The 18,213-nt window shown below is 35.4% G+C and overlaps 1 protein-coding gene across 6 annotated transcripts in view; it reads right to left on the reverse strand.

Moving 5' to 3' along the window:
• The window catches only part of Efcab5 (EF-hand calcium binding domain 5), a 173,440-nt gene that overhangs the window by 57,268 nt on the left and 97,959 nt on the right, over nucleotides 1-18,213 (reverse strand). For all 6 annotated transcript variants that reach the window (XM_013503354.1, XM_013503351.1, XM_013503350.1 and 3 more), the window contains exon 9: nucleotides 1,382-1,481. In XM_013503354.1, the coding sequence (XP_013358808.1) occupies nucleotides 1,382-1,481 (100 nt within the window). The remainder of the gene's footprint in view (nucleotides 1-1,381; nucleotides 1,482-18,213) is intronic.

An 18,213-nucleotide genomic window follows, 5' to 3' on the forward strand; every position in this document is an offset into this window, starting at 1 on the left:
TGTTTGTAACTCTGTATTGTCTGTATTGTGCTTGTGATATGTTGTAAAATGTTGTATGTCTGTTAATGTTTCCCTCCTTTTATCCTTAAAATAAAAAAAATAAATAAAAAAAAAGAAGCAAAAGAATACTCAACATTTTAAAAATGTTCACTGCTGTGAATTAGGTGTCTCTTCCTAAAAGGTATGGCTTTGGAAATGCATATAATTTTCCTTTTGCTATTTGGAGTGTTGCTTATATTGACAAGGCAAATAAAATTTGTTTACTAACTTTGTGGTCCTCCCACAATAATCACAGCATAGAGATGGGGGAAAGGACATGTTTTTCCATTTCAAAATATCTTTTCAATATCTGCAATATGAAATAAAAGCAAGTCTTTATCCATGGCAATCTTTCATTGGAGTTATGGTTTCCAACATTCACTTCCTCTCCCTTCTTTTTCCCTTTCTGCTTCTTTATTCCTCAATTTTTCCACAACTCAAATGGACACCTGGTTTGGAAATGTAGGGAAAGAGGTTGTGGTATAGCTTAGGATGTGTGAGGCCCTGGGTTCAATCTCCATTTAAAAAAAGAACCTTAGGGAAAGCATCCACCGGAATCCCATTGTTAAACAACAGCTGAGATATACCTCAGTAGTAGAGGTAGAGTATTTGCCTAATAAGTGATAAGTCCTAGGTTCCATCCTCATAGTGCAAAACAACAAAACCCTCGTGTCCAAGACTGCACAGGGTAGGACTCACACCACAGACTGTCCCTATGATCATCAAAACATTTACGAGTTAAGCTGTAACATTGTGATTTCCGTAAATTTTAGGAATATTCTATGTATATTCTTCACATATTTGAAAACATCCAAGTAATAAATCATCATACAAATAAGATATTCTTTAGAAAACCCATTGATTAAAAGGCTTTCTCTTTTTTAAAAAAATAAAACCAGTAGTTCTATTTATTTTGGTAGAAATATAAAAAGGATATCTACCATATAAGTATAAGATATATAAATACAAATAAATATACAAGTAAAATGCTTGGGAGGAATAAATATTTTTCTCAGAAATTTTAGAATTCTAAATTGAGCATTAAAACTGGAATAACATTTGTCAACTAATTTTTAAAACATTCAAAATATCACAAAAGCCTCTATTTAAATTAATTTAAAATTTAGTTTTGATGTGATACTTCTGAGTATTACATTGTGATGAAAAATGCATCTAAGTGTGATGAAGAGTGAATTTTGTGAGGGAATGAACAAATAGCTATAGCCAGAGTCATCATAACTCACGAAATTTTGTGAAAGGATTCATTGAAAGGTGGAATGATCATATTAGAGTACTGTGACACTCCATTTTGAAGATGTTACTCCATCTCAATGGTACTTACACTGTCTTGGGTTTCGGAGTAAACTCCTAAGCGTTTGTGAACTTTGGTCATAGAACTCTTCCAGCAAGGCCAATGTCCTCTGCCGATCCAAAATCCCTACCTAAGCAGAAAGGTTATATTAGTAGTTACAGGAGATTTAAGATTTTAATGTAGACAGAACATGGCTTTCTGAAGCTTTTATCACCTCTGTTACCACCTTTACCATCGCTACCATAATCATCACACAAATAAAATTTGCAGGCCAGGTGTGGTGGCACATGTATGTAATCTCTGCACTCTGGGAAGCTGAAGGAGGAGGATCATAAGATTGAGTCTAGCCTGGCCAACTTCACGACTTGGCAAGACGCTGTTTCAAAACAAAAAAAACATAGAAAGAGAGGATAGGGATATAGTTCAGTGCAAAGGCTGTGTGCTCAATCCTCAGCACAGCATGAAAAAAAAAAATATACATACAATTTCTTTTAATGGCTATATGGTGTTGTATAATTTGAAAATGCCATATATTTATTAACATTCACTATTCATGGGCATTTAGGTTGTTTCCAGTATTTTGATACTAAAGTAACACTCGGGCTGGGGATTTAGCTCAGCGGCAAAAGCGCCTGCCTGGCAAGCGCAAGGTCGTGAGTTTGGTTCCCGGTACCGGAGAAAAACCAAAAAAACAAAACAAAACAAAAAAAAAACTAAAGTAACACTGTAGTGGATATCTTTATTCATATCTCCTTGTGTACATTTACAAACATTTCTCTAAGGTAAGTAAATATGCTGCAGAATTTTCATGTAGAGAGACAGGACACCAAGGCCTTTTCCCCAGGAAAGAGGTTTATCCATGCTAGCACTGACTCAGCAGATTCTTTTCCAAAGCTTGAGTACAGAACATGGCATAGTTGTTCCCTTTTATCTAATTCTCGTGTCTTTGCCTCCCTTTTATGGGCCTATATTCACATTCTACAGTCTGATTGAGTAGACTTTATGTTACGGAATTACATCAGAACTACATATGTGTACACAGAGGCTGATATTGCTACACTGTAAAAAGTTCCTGGGAGGAGCCTTACCACAAACGGAATTACAAATCACATAATATATACATTTTCAATTTTAGTAGTTATTGCCAAATTGCTCCATAAATTGCCCACAACAATTTACATTTTTGCCAATAGTAAGAGTATCTATCATTTCTCCATATCTATACCAATACATGATATTGTTAAGATTTATACTTTTTTTCAATCTGATAGTCAAAATGGTATTTTATTTTAATCTCTTTTCTTCCATTGGGGAGACTAAATATATTTTGATATGTTTATTATGTATTTGGCTTTCCTCTTCTGTGAATAGCTTTTCTCATGTCTTTTGCCCTTTCTTTGGAGTTGTCTATTTCTTATTAGTTTTTAAAATTTTGACAACAGTCATTCTATTATATAGTTAATATCTTTTACCAGTTTTTCTCTTATATCTTAGTTTAGCTTTCGGTGAGTCCAGTCATATCAATGTCTTTAATTTTGAGGTAGTCAAATATATCAATCATTTCCTTTATGGTTTATGCATTGAGTATTTCTTATAAAATAATAACATGTTGAGTTCAAAATGTATGCTCTACATTTGCTTCTAAAATTCTTAAAAGTTTGCTTTCTATGTCTATATTTCATATCATATAGAACTAATTTTTCCTCATTAGTGAAGTTAGAATCTAATTTTATATTTTTTCCAGTAATAAAGCCAATTGTCCAAATATTGTTTTTTGAATAGTTCTTTCCCATTGATTTATATTGCTCTCTGTGTGTATGTAAATTCATACATGCTCTTGGGTCTGGTGCCAGGTCCAGTATTCTGTTCCAAATGATTTATTTATTTGTCTATTTCAATATCAAAGGCAAATTATGTTAACTAATAGAATTATAACTTTATTTTAAATACCAGGGAAATTATCCTTAATTTGCTCTTCATTTGTATGTTTCGTCTTTTGCTATCTGTGAGGTTTGAATTAGACTTGACTTTACCAGCCCCCAAGCTGTTTGCCAGCGGAGGCACTGCTTTTCACAGGTAACTCAGCTCAGTACCAAAGTTGTCATTGGTAAACACAGGCTGTCGTGGAGGAGATAAGATAAGGCAAGGAATTTTACAGGTCCTGGGACAGCTGGGGACATCTGGAGACACCCAAAAATTTACACTGGACACTTCAAGGACTTTGCCCACTGAGTTGCAGGACTGCCTGAGAAGTTTGACCACAAATGTTTATTAAAATCTTCCTGCCTAATGTCCCCTGGCTTTTTTTTATCCCTATAAAAGGTACACACTACTCTTTGTTCAGGGCAGAAGGCCTTATCACTCTCTGCCTGCCTGCATCCAGGCATAATAAATTCCATACCATGTTGCCTTCACACAAGCCTGGTGGTCTCTGCTGGTCTCCCCATCCCTGCCGTTTATGTTATATGTGTTATACTATCACTGGACCTTTATTTTCCCGTCTGAATTTTTAAAGACTAAACCCTTATTTTAAAAAATACAACATACACAGGTTCTCAAGTCGCTGAGGCAGGAAGATTACAAAATATGAGGCAAGTATGAGGCTAACTACGGCAACACAGAGAGATGCAGTACTCAAATAAAGAAACAAACAAACAAACAAACAAAATGCAATATACAAACAGAAAAGCACACAAATAATAAGTGTATGATATTATGAATTAAAAGAATGTAAACTCAACAGGAACTACTTCTCAAAGGAAAACAGCAAACTTTAGTAGTGGGGGTAGCTTTGCTCACAAACTCAAGGGATCTGTGACTCTACTGTGACCCTACTATAGCAACCTGCCACAGAATTATAACTTGCTATATAAATTCCAAACACTCTGGGATCTTCTGGGTAACAAGCCACAAAACATAGCATTTGTACTGCACCCTCAAAAAACCTACAGTCTTTTATTCTGGAACTCACTGTAGCAGCTGATGACTAGGTTAATGCACCACACCAATGTAAACAAATGTACTCAATAAGAACAGCACATGCAAATGTGACAAAGGTTGTTTCTAAAATGTAAAAAAGGTCAATTAAGAATTGTAGCTCTTCTGGTCATAATCACCACGACACCCCAGTACCAAAGGATTAGGAGCTGAGCCAAACAGTAACCTTGCAACCTTTACAAACTGGGAAACTAGGGCCTTGGGATCGCTATATAAAACCACTTATATCTAGAACACATCCCTGAAAAATAGACAATCTCTAGGGAAACCTAAATACTAGTGATAAAAGTATATATCATAAGAAACTGGCAAGTATCAACATAGAAAGCAAAATAAAAAAAGAGAAAGTAGAAAGTGACAAGACTCAGAAGCAAAATGCAGCCCCAGGCCCCCAGCCCACCCAGGACAAGCCCAGAACTCAAGGAGATAGATGAAATTGGAAATCAAACACTGGAACTTCCTGAAATGATAGCAGCAGAAGTGAAAAATACAAGTGGAAAAGGTTATGGAGAAAATAATCTCTCAGATACAAAATCATGTTTAAAATCAAAGATATTAGAGAATACACAGATAAAAGAATAGATGAACTTAGAAAAATGATGGAAGCAAATAATGCCCAGTGTAGGAAAGAAATGGAATCAATGAAACAGATCCAAATAGAAATCCAAGAGATTAAAACCTCCATTGAAAGTATATGCAACAGGGGCTGGAGATGTGGTTCAGTGGCACAAGAGCCTGCCTGGCAAGCACAAGGTCCTGAGTTTGATTCCTGGTACCCACCCCCCCAAAAAAGAAACTATATGCAACAGGTTGAACAAAGGAGAGGATAGGATTTCAGATCTTCAAGACAGAATTACAGCTAGTGAGAATGAAAAGAAAGATATCTTAAAATTAAGCAAGATACCAAAATCAATCCAATAGCTACAAGATGAAGCAAAGAAGAATAACAAGATTGATTGGGAGTCAGTGAGAAAGCTGGAGACAGCACAAGTGACATAAAAAACTCTTCACAGAAATAATGGCAGAAAACTTCACAAGTGTGGATAAAAAATTTGACATACAAATAAATAAAGCTATTAGAACTCCAAACACTCATGACCAAAATAAAACTACACCAAGACGTATAATAATAAAGATTCCAGAAATTCAGCACAACAACAGAATATTAAAAGCAGTTAGAGAAAAGAAACAGATCACCTACTAAGTAAAGCCCATCAGAATCACAGCAGACTTCTCAACACAGACCCTTATGTCAAGAAGAGCTTGGAGTGAAGTATTTCAAATCCTGAAAGAAAACAACTTCCAGCCCAGACTGATGTACTTTGCAAAACTATCTTTCAAAATTAATGGAGAAATAAGATACTTCCATGACAAAGAACAACTGAAGAGATTTCTGTACATCAAACCAATGCTACAAAGAGCACTAAAAATATTCTAGACAGAGATAAAAATGACCCCAATTCCAAGAACAACAGCAGAAAGAAACCACCAGGCACGACAAGCAAATAAATGGGAGAAAAGCAGGGAACCAACAGCAGGAGAATAACATGGTCAAGATAAGCCACTACATATCAGTTATAATCATCAAAGTAAATGACCTCAATTCACCAATCAAAAGAAACGGGGTGCCATAGTGGATCAAGAAACAAGATCTAACAATATGCTGTACACAAGAAACACATTTAATGCAAAATGAAATTCATAGACTGAAAATCAAAGGATAGAAAACAACCTTCCATGCAGTAGGAACCCAGAAAAAAGCAGGAATGCCTATTCTTTTTGCAGACAATGTCAACTTCAAATCAAGAATGATCAAAAGGGATAAAGAAGGTCAGTACATACTTGTTAGAAGGAAACTTCAAGAGGAAGAGATAACAATCATAAATATTTATGCACCAAATACAGAAGCACCCAACTATATAAGACAATTATTAATAGACATGAAAAATCAAATAAGCAATAACACAATTGTAACAGGAGACCTGAATGCCCCACTGTCACAAAGAGATAGACCAACTAGACAAAAAATCAGCAAAGAAATAACAGAACTGAACCAAAGCTGTGAACAAATGGACTTAGCAGATGTTTTTAGACTGTTCCACTCAATATCATCAAAATGCACATTCTTCTCAGCTGCACGTGGGACATTCCCCAAAACTGACCATATACAAGCCCACAAAACATGCTTAACTAAATGCAAAGTAAATGAAATTATCCCATGCATAATATCTGACCATAGTGCAATGAAATTAGAAATTAATGGCAAAAGAAACTGCAAAAACTCCATAAACACATGGAAATTAAATAATATTTTCCTAAACAATCAATAGATCAAAGACAAAATAAAGGAAGAAATTAAATAATACATACAACTAAATGAGAACGCAGATGCAACATACTGGAACATATGGGACACAATGAAACAGTCCTTAGAGGGAAATTTATAGCAGTGAATTGTCACATCAGGAAAACAGAATGAGCACAAATAATCTAATGTTACACCACAAGCTTCTAGAAAAGGAAGAGTAAGGCAAACCCAAAGTCCATTGAAGGGAGGAAATTATAAAGATCAGAGCAGAAATTAACACAATGGAAACCAAGGAAACAATACAAAGAGTTAATGAATTGAAGCATTGGTTCTTTGAAAAATAAATAAAACTGATAAACCCTTAGCAAACCTTACCAAAAAAAAGAAAGAAAAGACTCAAATTCATGCATTTAGGAATGACAAGGATGAAGTCACTACAGATCCTGTGGAAATTCAGAAGATCATCAATATCTACTTCAAAAAACTTTACTCTCGTTGGATGAAAAACACAGAAGAAATGGACAGATTCCTAGATACAAATGAATTACCAAAGCTGAATCAAGAAGATATAAAAATTCTCAATAATCCAATATCAGTAATGAGATTGAAAATGTAATTCAAAACTTATGAACAAAGAAAAGCCCAGATCCTGATGGGTTCACTATTGAATTGTACAAGAAATTTAGAGATGATCTAATACCAATTGTCTTCCAACTCTTTAAGGAAATTAAAAGAGAAGCAGTATTCCCCAACTCTTTCCTGGAGGCAAGTATTACCCTGATACCAAAACCAGAGAAAGATACAACCAAAAAAGAGAACTACAGGTCAATTTCCCTAATGAACATAGATGCAAAAATCCTCAATAAGATATTAGCAAATAGAATTCAATAAATCATTAAGAAAATTATACACCATGACCCTGTGGGGTCTATCTTAGGAATGTAGGGATAGTTCAACATACACAAATTAATAAATGCAATATAACATATCAACAGAGCCAGACATAGAAATCACATGATCATCTCACTAGATGCAGAAAAAGCTTTCAATAAAGTCCAGCACTCATTCGTGATAAAAATCCTACAGAAAATTGGATGGTCTTTATCTCAATCTGATAAAAGCCATCTATGACAAACCAATGGCCAGCATCATACAAAATGGACAAAAACTAAAAGTTTTCATTCTAAAAAAAGGAAAAGGACAAAGATATCCACTATCACCTCTCCTTTTCAACAATGTTCTGGAAACACTGGCCAGAGCAATTAGACAAGAGGGAGACATAAAAGGAATAAGGACAGGAAATGAAGAAATGAAATTATCATTATTCACAGGTAACATGATACTCTACATAGAAGACCCCAAAAACTCCACCAAAAGACTCCTAGAGTTAATAACCAAATTCAGTTGTGTGGCTGGATACAAAGTCAATACTCAAAAATAACATTCTTGTACCCAAACAACAAACTTACTGAGAGAGAAATTAGGGAAACCACACCCTTCACAATAGCATCCAAAAAAAAAATGAAATACTTAGGAATCAATCTTACAAAGGAAGTAAAAGATTTATATATTGATAATTATAGTGCTCTGAAAAAGGAGATTGAACAGGATATCAGAAAAGGGAAAGATATCCCTCGTTCATGGATAGGAAGAAGCAACATAGTGAAAATGGCCATATTTCCAAAATTGTTAGACAGATTTAATGCAATCCCAATCAAAATACCATTAGCATACCTCACTGAACTGGAGAAAATATTCCTAAAATTCGTCTGGACTGAGAAGAGACCTAGAACAGCAACGGCAATCCTGGGCAACAAAGACAAGTCAGGAGGCATCACAATCCCTGATTTGAAATTATACTACAAAGCTACTGTGATAAAATCAGCATGATACTAGCAAAAAAAAATAGACCTGAGGACCAGTGGAGCAGATTAGAAGACACAGACACAACTACAAACACACCGAGCCCCTTTATCTTTGACAAAGGGGCCAAACATGTTTACAGGAAGAAAGATAGCCTATTTAATAAATGGTGCTGGAGAAACTGGCTTTCCACATGCCAAAGACTAAAAGTAGACCCATGTCTATCACCATACCCTAAACTTAAGTCAAAATGGATCAAAGATTTAAATATTAAAGCAGAAACACTAAATCTACTGGAACAGAAAGTAGTTATAAATCTTGAAGACATAGGAGTAGGCACAGTCTTCATGAATAAAACACAAACTGCACAGAAAACCCTTCAAAGAATCAGCAACTGGGATCTCATCCTATCAAAATCTTTTGTACTTCAAAAGAAATCACCAATAGAGTGAAAAGGCAACCCACAGGGTGGGAAAACATTTTAGCCAACTGTCTCTCAGACAAAGGAGTTCTATCTAGAACATATAAAGAATTGGAAAAAATCAGACGCCCCAAATTCAAAGACCCAGTCCAAAAATGGGCATCTGAGATGAATACACACTTCTCAGATGAAGAGATACAAATGGCAAATAAATACATGAAAAAATGTTAAACATTATTGGTTATTTGAGAGATGCAAAGTAAAACAACACTGAAAAAATAAAATAACACTGAGATTTCATCTCATTCCAGTAAGAATCACATCATCAAGAAATCAACCAACAACAAATGCTGGAGGGGCTGTGGGGAAAAAGGAACACTTCTCCACTGCTGGTGGCAATGTAGACTGTTGCAACCACTTCAGAAATCAGTTCAGAGATTCCTCAAAAAATTAGGATTAGAGGTCCCATTTAATTCAGCCATTCCCCTTCTGGGTATTTTCCCAGAAGAGTTAAAAATATCATACCACAGTAATATATGTGCATCCATGTTTATAGCAGCACAATTTGCCATAGCAAAATCTTGTAAATAACACAAATGCCCATCAACTGAGGAGTAGATAAGAAAAATGTGGTATTTTTATACAATGGAGTATTACTCAGCTATAAAGAAAGTTAAACTCGAGGCTTCTATAGGTAAATGGATTCAACTAGAGCCCATACTCATAAGTGAAATAAATCAGCCCCATATATATAAACACCATATTCTCTCCCTAGTGTAAGACCCTGAAAGTGTAAATAAAACTGAAAGGTACAATAGATATTGTAAAAGGGAAAGAAACTGCTCAGTAGGAAAGAACAACTGGGATGAGGGAAAGAAGAAAAGAAAGAAAGAAGGAAGTGAAATTATATATATATATACACACATATATATGCACACACAAGATAGCTAAGATAATTTTACTACTAATTTCTATTGGTTTGTTGAAGGAACAGTTAATGTTTAATTGTTTGATCAATCTTGCATACTTCTATGTGGTAATCTGAGCATCTACTTTGGAGATAACAATAAGTAATACAACAACCATTGTTGATTTCCTATCATCTTGTTTTGAAATTCCGTATCATTTTTATAGTTTTTGTGTCATTTTGTTTTTGTCTTTGGTTTTGTTATCTTGTTTCTGTTCTTTTCCCTTTAAGACAAAAAAGAATTGTATCTCTTCTTTAATGGTATGTAGCACGAGATAGAGTAACTTACTGCATTCTTAAAACCATTGCATGGCTAAAAATTTTTATCAAAATATTATGTAAATCCTGGATGTTTTATGTCCCACCTTCTGACACAAATATGTCTTACCAAGCCATTTAATGCCATTTAATGTTCATCATAGCAGATGACCATTATGTATTACCCATTAAAATAATGGAGCCATGTGATGTTATGTGATATGTCAACACTCCAAGGTTTTTTTGTACTATATTATTACAGAGAAAAGAAGAGCTACCTTAGCCCTAAGGCAAAGCAATGAAAGTATACTGCTATTCCTGACAGGTGAAATCAAACTTCTGTTAGCTCTTGTAAATTGCTAGAGAGAACAACAGTACATGCAGAGTAATAGTCATCAGTGAGAGAGCTACATCAAGCTGGTCTAATAAGGATTCCATACCTGGAATAGCCACTGTAATCAAAGTGAAAGATTCTTTGAGATACATGTATGTTATACAAAATTGGAGAACTACATAGAAATGCCATAGAATTATTTCCTTTGTATCCTTTATATATTTGTATACCTAATCCTCATGGAATTTAAAAAATCTGTTTGATTTTTACTATTCTAGCAAACAAAATTTAGTTCTATTTTGTCCTTCCTTCCATAATAGTCCTCAGTCCCCAATTTGGAGAACAAATGGGAGGATTCTGCTAGCTACTGAGTGTGTGTATTTGAATTAAACATTCAGAAACCAGAATAACCATAGCCAAGACAATAAGATCAATTGGGCCTATGATATAACCTTGGGCCAAATTAATATTTATCATCTAACAGCTGTAAGTCCTAACTTTAACCAATAGTCCCCTGGGGCATTTTGGGATCCTAGGGATTAGTGTTAACTTGGAGTTAGTGTCTGATAATTTCTGAGAGTCTAGGATAGTTCCTCTTTCCTAGTGCATATTCTTTTCAGTCAATGGCTGCAGGCCCTTTCAAGAAACCCTGGAGTATATGATTGTGGGAGTGTCATAGAATTCTTCCCCACTCTTTCCTTTAAAGAAAGAGTTCTTGGTTTATGAACAAACACTCAGATGGCCAGTTAAATCCTTACTGTTCATTATGCTCCAGAATTAGGGAAATAAACAAATGATCCTATTAAAACATAGCTATGGGCCTTGGGGATTTGGTAAAAATACCATTGACCCATAAGTATGAGCACTAACTGTGACTAGTAGACCTCATTCATCTCTGGAAGTTAAATACCATGTGTCTTCTGTCACTTTAGAACCCACCTAGATAACTTGTGGCAGCTACCCTTCCTCATTAGTACCATGCTGGATTCATGACTTCTCCATGAAGCTTGCAATCTCTAAGATACATCCAAGAAATGAAACATAAGTACTCCTAAATTTCCCTTCAATCTATCTGAAATTTCCCAGGCTGTCTATAATGTTCTCCACCTCCAATCCTGTTTGGGGTGCAGGGATGGGGAATCAGGTGCTAATTCTGTCTTAGAGACCCAGACAACATTTAAGTTGTAGTCATATTATCTCCAGTTTCCTTCTAGCATTATCTGGTCCCAACTTTGCAGTAAGAGAAAAATTGCTTTGATTCCATATTTTGCATTCTTCCTTACTCTCTGATTCTCTAGTCTTTCTCAATACTCTAGCATGTTCACTTTAAAACTTATGGGCTTTCCAAACTCTTGTTTCAAATACTAGTTAAAAAATATTCATCCAACTTCCAGGAAGATGGCAGAGAGGCAAAGAGCAGAAAATCAGTAGATCGCTGGGGAAGTAGATCGCTGGGGCCCAGAAAGGATCTGTAAGGAGAATTGGTACCCACAGGACAAGTGAATAGCCAGACTTCAATGCAGAAAAAGAAGGTGGTAAACTGCACTTTCTCCCTGACTCCCAGCTTATGGCATGAGAGAAAAGGCTTGAATCTACAGAGACACAGTAAGGGTGGGTGACTTCAGAGGCCTTTGGGGAGAAATACACCAGTGAAATGGAGCAGTGGATGCTGTAAGCCACAACAGGGAATGAAGGACTCTAGGCCATGTATTTACTGTGTCGTCTGGAGAGGGTGCTTAACCAGATGCCATTCTAGGGAGGGGTCAGTTGAACTCAGGGCTCAGAGCACCCATAGGTTTGCCAATGTTGTAATGGTATAAGGGTCATAAATAACACCATAGTCCAATACCAAGGAACTGGGTACAAGACCAAATCCCTAACAAGTTGAAGAGGCAGAATCCTGAGACACACTCAAAAGCCAAAAGCCAGCTACACCTAGAAGACACTCTGGAAAGTAGTCATTTCCTAAAGATGTCTCCATATTAGTAATAAAGATACCGATCACAAGCAATTTACAAGCATCAATGCAGAAAAGAAACTAAAAACAATGAGAAGACATGGAAGCAAGATGCAACCCAGACCTCCAGCTCATGCAAGGCAAATCCAGAAAGCAATGAGGTGGAAGAAATCAAAAGCCCATCAGCAGAACTTACTGAAATTGTAGCAGTGAAAGTAACAAAGCAGATAAATGAGTTTCTAAAAAGAACAAATTAGATATAATTACACAGATAACTAGAGAGATGATGACCCTAATGAAGGACATGACTAGTGAATCTATAGTAGGTATAGATAAAAAAATTGAGGCACTTAGGAAAGTGATAAAAACCATGAATGCCCAATCCAGGAAAGAACTGATGCCATAAAACAGATTTAAACAGATATACAGGACATTAAAAATTCTATTGAAAGTATATACAGCAGAATCAAGCATTGTGGAGACAGAATAACAGATCTAGAAGACAGGTTTTCAGCTAGTGATCATCAAATGAAAGACCTCTTAAAAATAGCAAGGAACTACAAAAAAATCAATCAAACAGGTACTAGATGATGCAGAGGAATAACATAAGTTGACTGGAATCAATAAAATAGCAGAAGATAGCACAAAGGACATAAAAATTTTGTTCACAGACGTAATGGCAGAAAACTTCCCAAGCATGGAAAAAGAATTTGACATACAGATAAATGAGGCACATAGAACTCCAATTAGCCATGATAAGAAAAAAACTACACCAAGGCATATAATAGGCAAGACTCCAGAAGTTCAACACAAGAACAGAATAGTAAAAGCTGTTAGATAAAAGAAACAAATCACCTGTAAAGGAAAACCCATCAGAATCACAGCAGATTCTCAACACAACCCCTTAAGTCAAAGAGAGCTTGGAGAGAAGTATTTCAGGCACTAAAACAAAACAACCTCCAATCCAAATTGTTGTACTCTGAAAAGTTATCTTTCAAAATTGGAGAAATAAGATATTTTCATGATAAAGAATACCTGAAGAAATTCATGACCACCAAACCAGCACTCCAAAAATTTCTGCAGGGTATTCTGAAAGACAGTGAAGATAATAATTTCCTGAATCCCAATAAAATGAATTCACCAGGCAAAGCAAGCAATTAAACAGCAGGGAAAAAAGGGTATGAACTATTAGAAAGTAATATGACAAGGAAAGTCAACACATATCAGTTATAAGATCAATGTAAATGGTCTCAGTTCACCAAACAGAAGAAACAGATTGGCAAAATTGATCAAGAAACAAGATCCAACACTATGCTGCATAAAAGAAATACATTTAACTCCCAAAGAAATTCATAGACTGAATGTCGAAGGACAGAAGACAATATTCCATTCAACAGGAACCCATAAAAAAGCAGGGGCATCTATTCTATTTGCAGACAAAGTGGATTTCAAGCCAAGACTGACTGAGAGAAACAAAGAAGGTAACAACATATTTGTTAAGGAAATAATTCAAGAAGAAGAGATGATACCCAACTATATAAACAAACAATAACGGATATTAAAAATCAGATAAGCATTGATACAATTGTAATGGTTGACCTTAACACCCCAGTGTCACAAATAGACAAATCACTGGACAGAAAATCAACAAAGAAATATCAAAGCTGAACCAAACCTTTGAACAAATAAACTTAGTAGATCTCTACAGAGTGTTCCACCCCACAAAGATAGAATAACACAATCTTCTCAGCAGCACATAGAACTTTCTCCAAAATAGCCCACATACTAGCTTATAGAACATGGTTAAGTAGGGGCTGGAGATTTAGCTCAGCAGCAAAAGCGCCTGCCTGGCAAGCGCAAGGTCATGAGTTCGGTTCCCGGTACCGGAGAAAAACCAAAAAAAAAAATAAAATAAAAAAAAAAAAAGAACATGGTTAAGTAAATGCAAAGAAATTGATATTATACCATGCGTATTATCAGATCATAGTGCAAAGAAAATGGAAATCAATGGCAAAAGAAACCATAAAAGCTACACAAACATATGGAAAATAAATAATTTTATTTTATTATCCTCTGAACAACCAATATGTCATAGATGAAATTAAAGAAGAAACTAGAGTTTCTACAATTAATGGTAATACCAATGCAACATACCAGAACTTATGGGATGCAATGAAAACAGTCTTATGAGGGAAATTTACAGTGGTGAATTCCCACAACAGAAAAGCAGAGTAGACTCTAATAAATAATGTAATATTGAACCTCAAGGTTCTAGAAAAGAAGAGCAAATTAAACCCATAGCATGTGGAAGACAGAAAATTGTAAAGCTCACACCAAAAATTAGTGCAGTTTAGCCAAAGAAAACAATACAAGAATAAATCAAACAGTTGGCCCTTTGAAAGACTGAATAAAACAGACAAATACTTAGCTAACCTTATCAAAGAAAAGAAAAGGAAAGATTCAAATTCATGCAAGTAGGAATGAAAAGGATAAAATCACAACAGATCCTACAGAAATCCCAAAGATCAATACCTACTTCAAGAACCTGTTCTCCAATAAGATAGAAAATGCAAAAGTGGCCAGATTCCTAGATGTATGAGTCACCAAAGCTGAATCAAAAAGATAAAAAACTCTAAACAACCCAGTATCAGTCATTGAAGTTGAACAAATAATTTTAAAACTCTGAAAAAGAAAAGCTCAGGTCCTGACAGATTCACTGCTGAATTCTACAAGAAATGTAGAGAAGATCTAATGCCACTATTCTTCAAATTCTTTAATGAAATTGAAAGGGAAGCCATACACCCAAACTCATTCCTGGAAGCAAGCATTACCCTGATACCCAAACCAGAGAAGGATCCAACTAAAAAAGAGAACTACAGGCCAATATTGTTAATGAACATAGATACAAAAATTCTAAATAAAATACTGGCAAATAGAATGCCGCAGATCATCAAGAAGTTTATACAGCATGACTAAGTAGGATTCATCCCAAGGATGCAAGGATGGTTCAATGTGTGCAAATCATTAAAAGTAATACACCACATTAACAGAACCAATGACAAAAACTACATGATCATCTCAATAGATGCTGAAAAAGCATTTAACAAAATTCAACACTCATTCATGATAAAAACCCTCCTACAGAAAATTGGAATAGATCTTTTTCTCAATCTGATAGAAACCATCTATGACAAGACATCTATACTAAATGTTCAAAAACTAAAAGCTTTTGTTCTAAAATCAGAAAAAGGCAAGTATGCCTACTATCACCACTCCTGTCCAACATAGTTCTAGGAACATTAGCCAAAGCAATTAAGCAAGAGAAAGAAATATGGATAGGAAAGGAAGAAGTTAAATTATCATTATTTGGTGATGGATTGCATGATACTTTCCATAGAAGACTACAAAAACCACCAAAACCTCTCGGAATTAATAATCAAATCAGCAGTATAACAGGATACAAAGTCAATACTCAAAGATCAGTAGTATTTCAATACACAAAAAACTCACTGAAAGAGAAATTAAGGAAATAACACCTTTCACAATAGCATCAAGAAAAATGAAATACTTAGGAATCAATTTAACAAAGGAAGTAAAAGACCGCGACATTGAAAACTACAGTACTCTGAAAAGGAGATCAAAGAGGGTATCAGAAAATGGAATGATTTCCCCTTTCTTAGATAGGCAGAACCAATATAGTCAAAATGGCTATACTTCCAAACTGTTATGCGATTTAATGCAATCTCATTTGAAATACAAATAGCATACCTCACAGAACTAGAGAAAACAATTCTAAAATTCATTTGGAACCAGAAGAGACCTGGAATAACAAACAAAATTCTAGGCAATAAAGGCAAGGCAGTGTCATCACAATTCCCAACTTGCAATTATACTACAAAGCTACAGTGATGAAAACAGCATTGTAGTGGCAGAAAAAAACATACCCTGGGATCAAGAGAACAGAATAGAAGATGCAGATAGAACTCCAAACATACTCAGCTGCTTTATTTTTGATGAAGGGCCCAAACACCTTCACTGGAAGAAAGATAGCTTTTTAATAAATGGTGCTAGGCAAACTGACTTTCCACATGCCCCAAATAAAACCTCTAACTGTATCTCTCACTATGCACTAAGGTGAAATAAAAGTGGATTAAAAACCTAAACATTAAAAGAAGAACACTTAATCTGCTGGAAGATAGAACAGGCAAAACACTTCAAGATATAAATGTAGGTAAAGACTTGTGTGCAAAATCCTGATCACACAGGAAGTATTACACAGAATCAACAACTATGATCACATCATATTAAAAAGTTTTTGCACAGCAAAAGAAACCACCAACAGAGTGAAGGGACAACCCATACAATGGGAAAAACAAATTTACCAGCTACTGCTGGACAAAGGAGTGACAGCTAGAATATATAAATAACAAAAACCACACCTTTTGTGCCAGTTACTTTTCTTGTTGCTGAGACAAAATACCCCACAAACAAAGTTAAAGGAGAAAAGGTTTATTTAGCTCATCGTTTGTAGAGGTTTCAGTTCATAATTGGCTGGTTTCAAGGCAGGGTGGATGGCACACAAGTATTGCAGAGAAGAAGCAGTTCATGGCCTGCAGAAGGTAGCAGAGAGAGAACAGGATGACCACAGCTCTTTCTGTCCCTTATATTTTATCCAGGCTACTTAGGATATGTAGCACCCACACCCTTAATCCTAGTGCCCTTGATCCTAGCATTGTACCATGAACCAATCCCAGCATCACATACTCTAGATCCAGCCACCTCTGAAAAAGCCCCACCTATGACTGCATGAGGCTTTGGGGAAACATCTAGACACAAACCATAATACTTCACAAATTTAATGACCAAATTAAAAAATGGGCATTTCAAATGAATAGACACTTCTAAAATGAAGAAGTACAAACAGCAAATGAATAAACAAAAAATATTCAACCTCTCACTCCAGAAAGAATGCTCTCTTCAAGGAATCAATCAATAACAAATGCTAGTGATGTTGTGAAGAAAAAAGGAACCCTTCTGCACTGTTGGTGGGGAGTATATGTTGGTACAACCACTGTGAAAATAAGTATGGAGATTCCTCAAAAAACTAAAACTAGAAGTTGCATTTGACCCACTATTCTCCTTCTTAGTATGTACCTGAAAGGGTTAAAAGCATCATAGCACAGTCACACACACACACACACACACACACACACACACACACACACACACACACACGCTTATAGTAGCACTGTTTGTAATAGCTGAATCTTGGAAACAGACCAGATGCCCATCAACAGATAAATGGATGAAGAAAATGTGATTTTTATATACAATGGAGTACTACACTGTCATTAAGAGAGATGAACTTGAGACACTTTTAGGATAAAGCATGAAAACATAATTTTAAGTGAAATAAATTGGACACACATGTTTAAAAATCACATTATTTCTCTTGTGTGATTAACCCAAAGTGTGAATAAAGACCAACTGGAGGATAGATATTGGGAAGTAGGAAGAAAATATTCAAATGTGCTGGGGAAAAGGGGAGTAGAAAAGGAGAAAGGAAAAGAAAAAATAACAGAAAGAAAAAATGGAAACAAAGTTTTTGTAAATGGATAGGGGGAAGGAGGGTTGAAGGAGGAGAGAATTGGAAAAAAAAGAAGACTCAAGATATACAATGGAGTATTACTCAGCTATAAAGAAAGATAAACTTGAGACTTTTATAGGTAAATGGATGCAACTAGAGATCATACTCAT

This window comes from Chinchilla lanigera, unplaced genomic scaffold (genome assembly GCF_000276665.1).
Source record: "Chinchilla lanigera isolate Chin_1 unplaced genomic scaffold, ChiLan1.0 scaffold00080, whole genome shotgun sequence".
In the NCBI taxonomy this organism is placed as follows: Eukaryota; Metazoa; Chordata; class Mammalia; order Rodentia; family Chinchillidae; genus Chinchilla; species Chinchilla lanigera.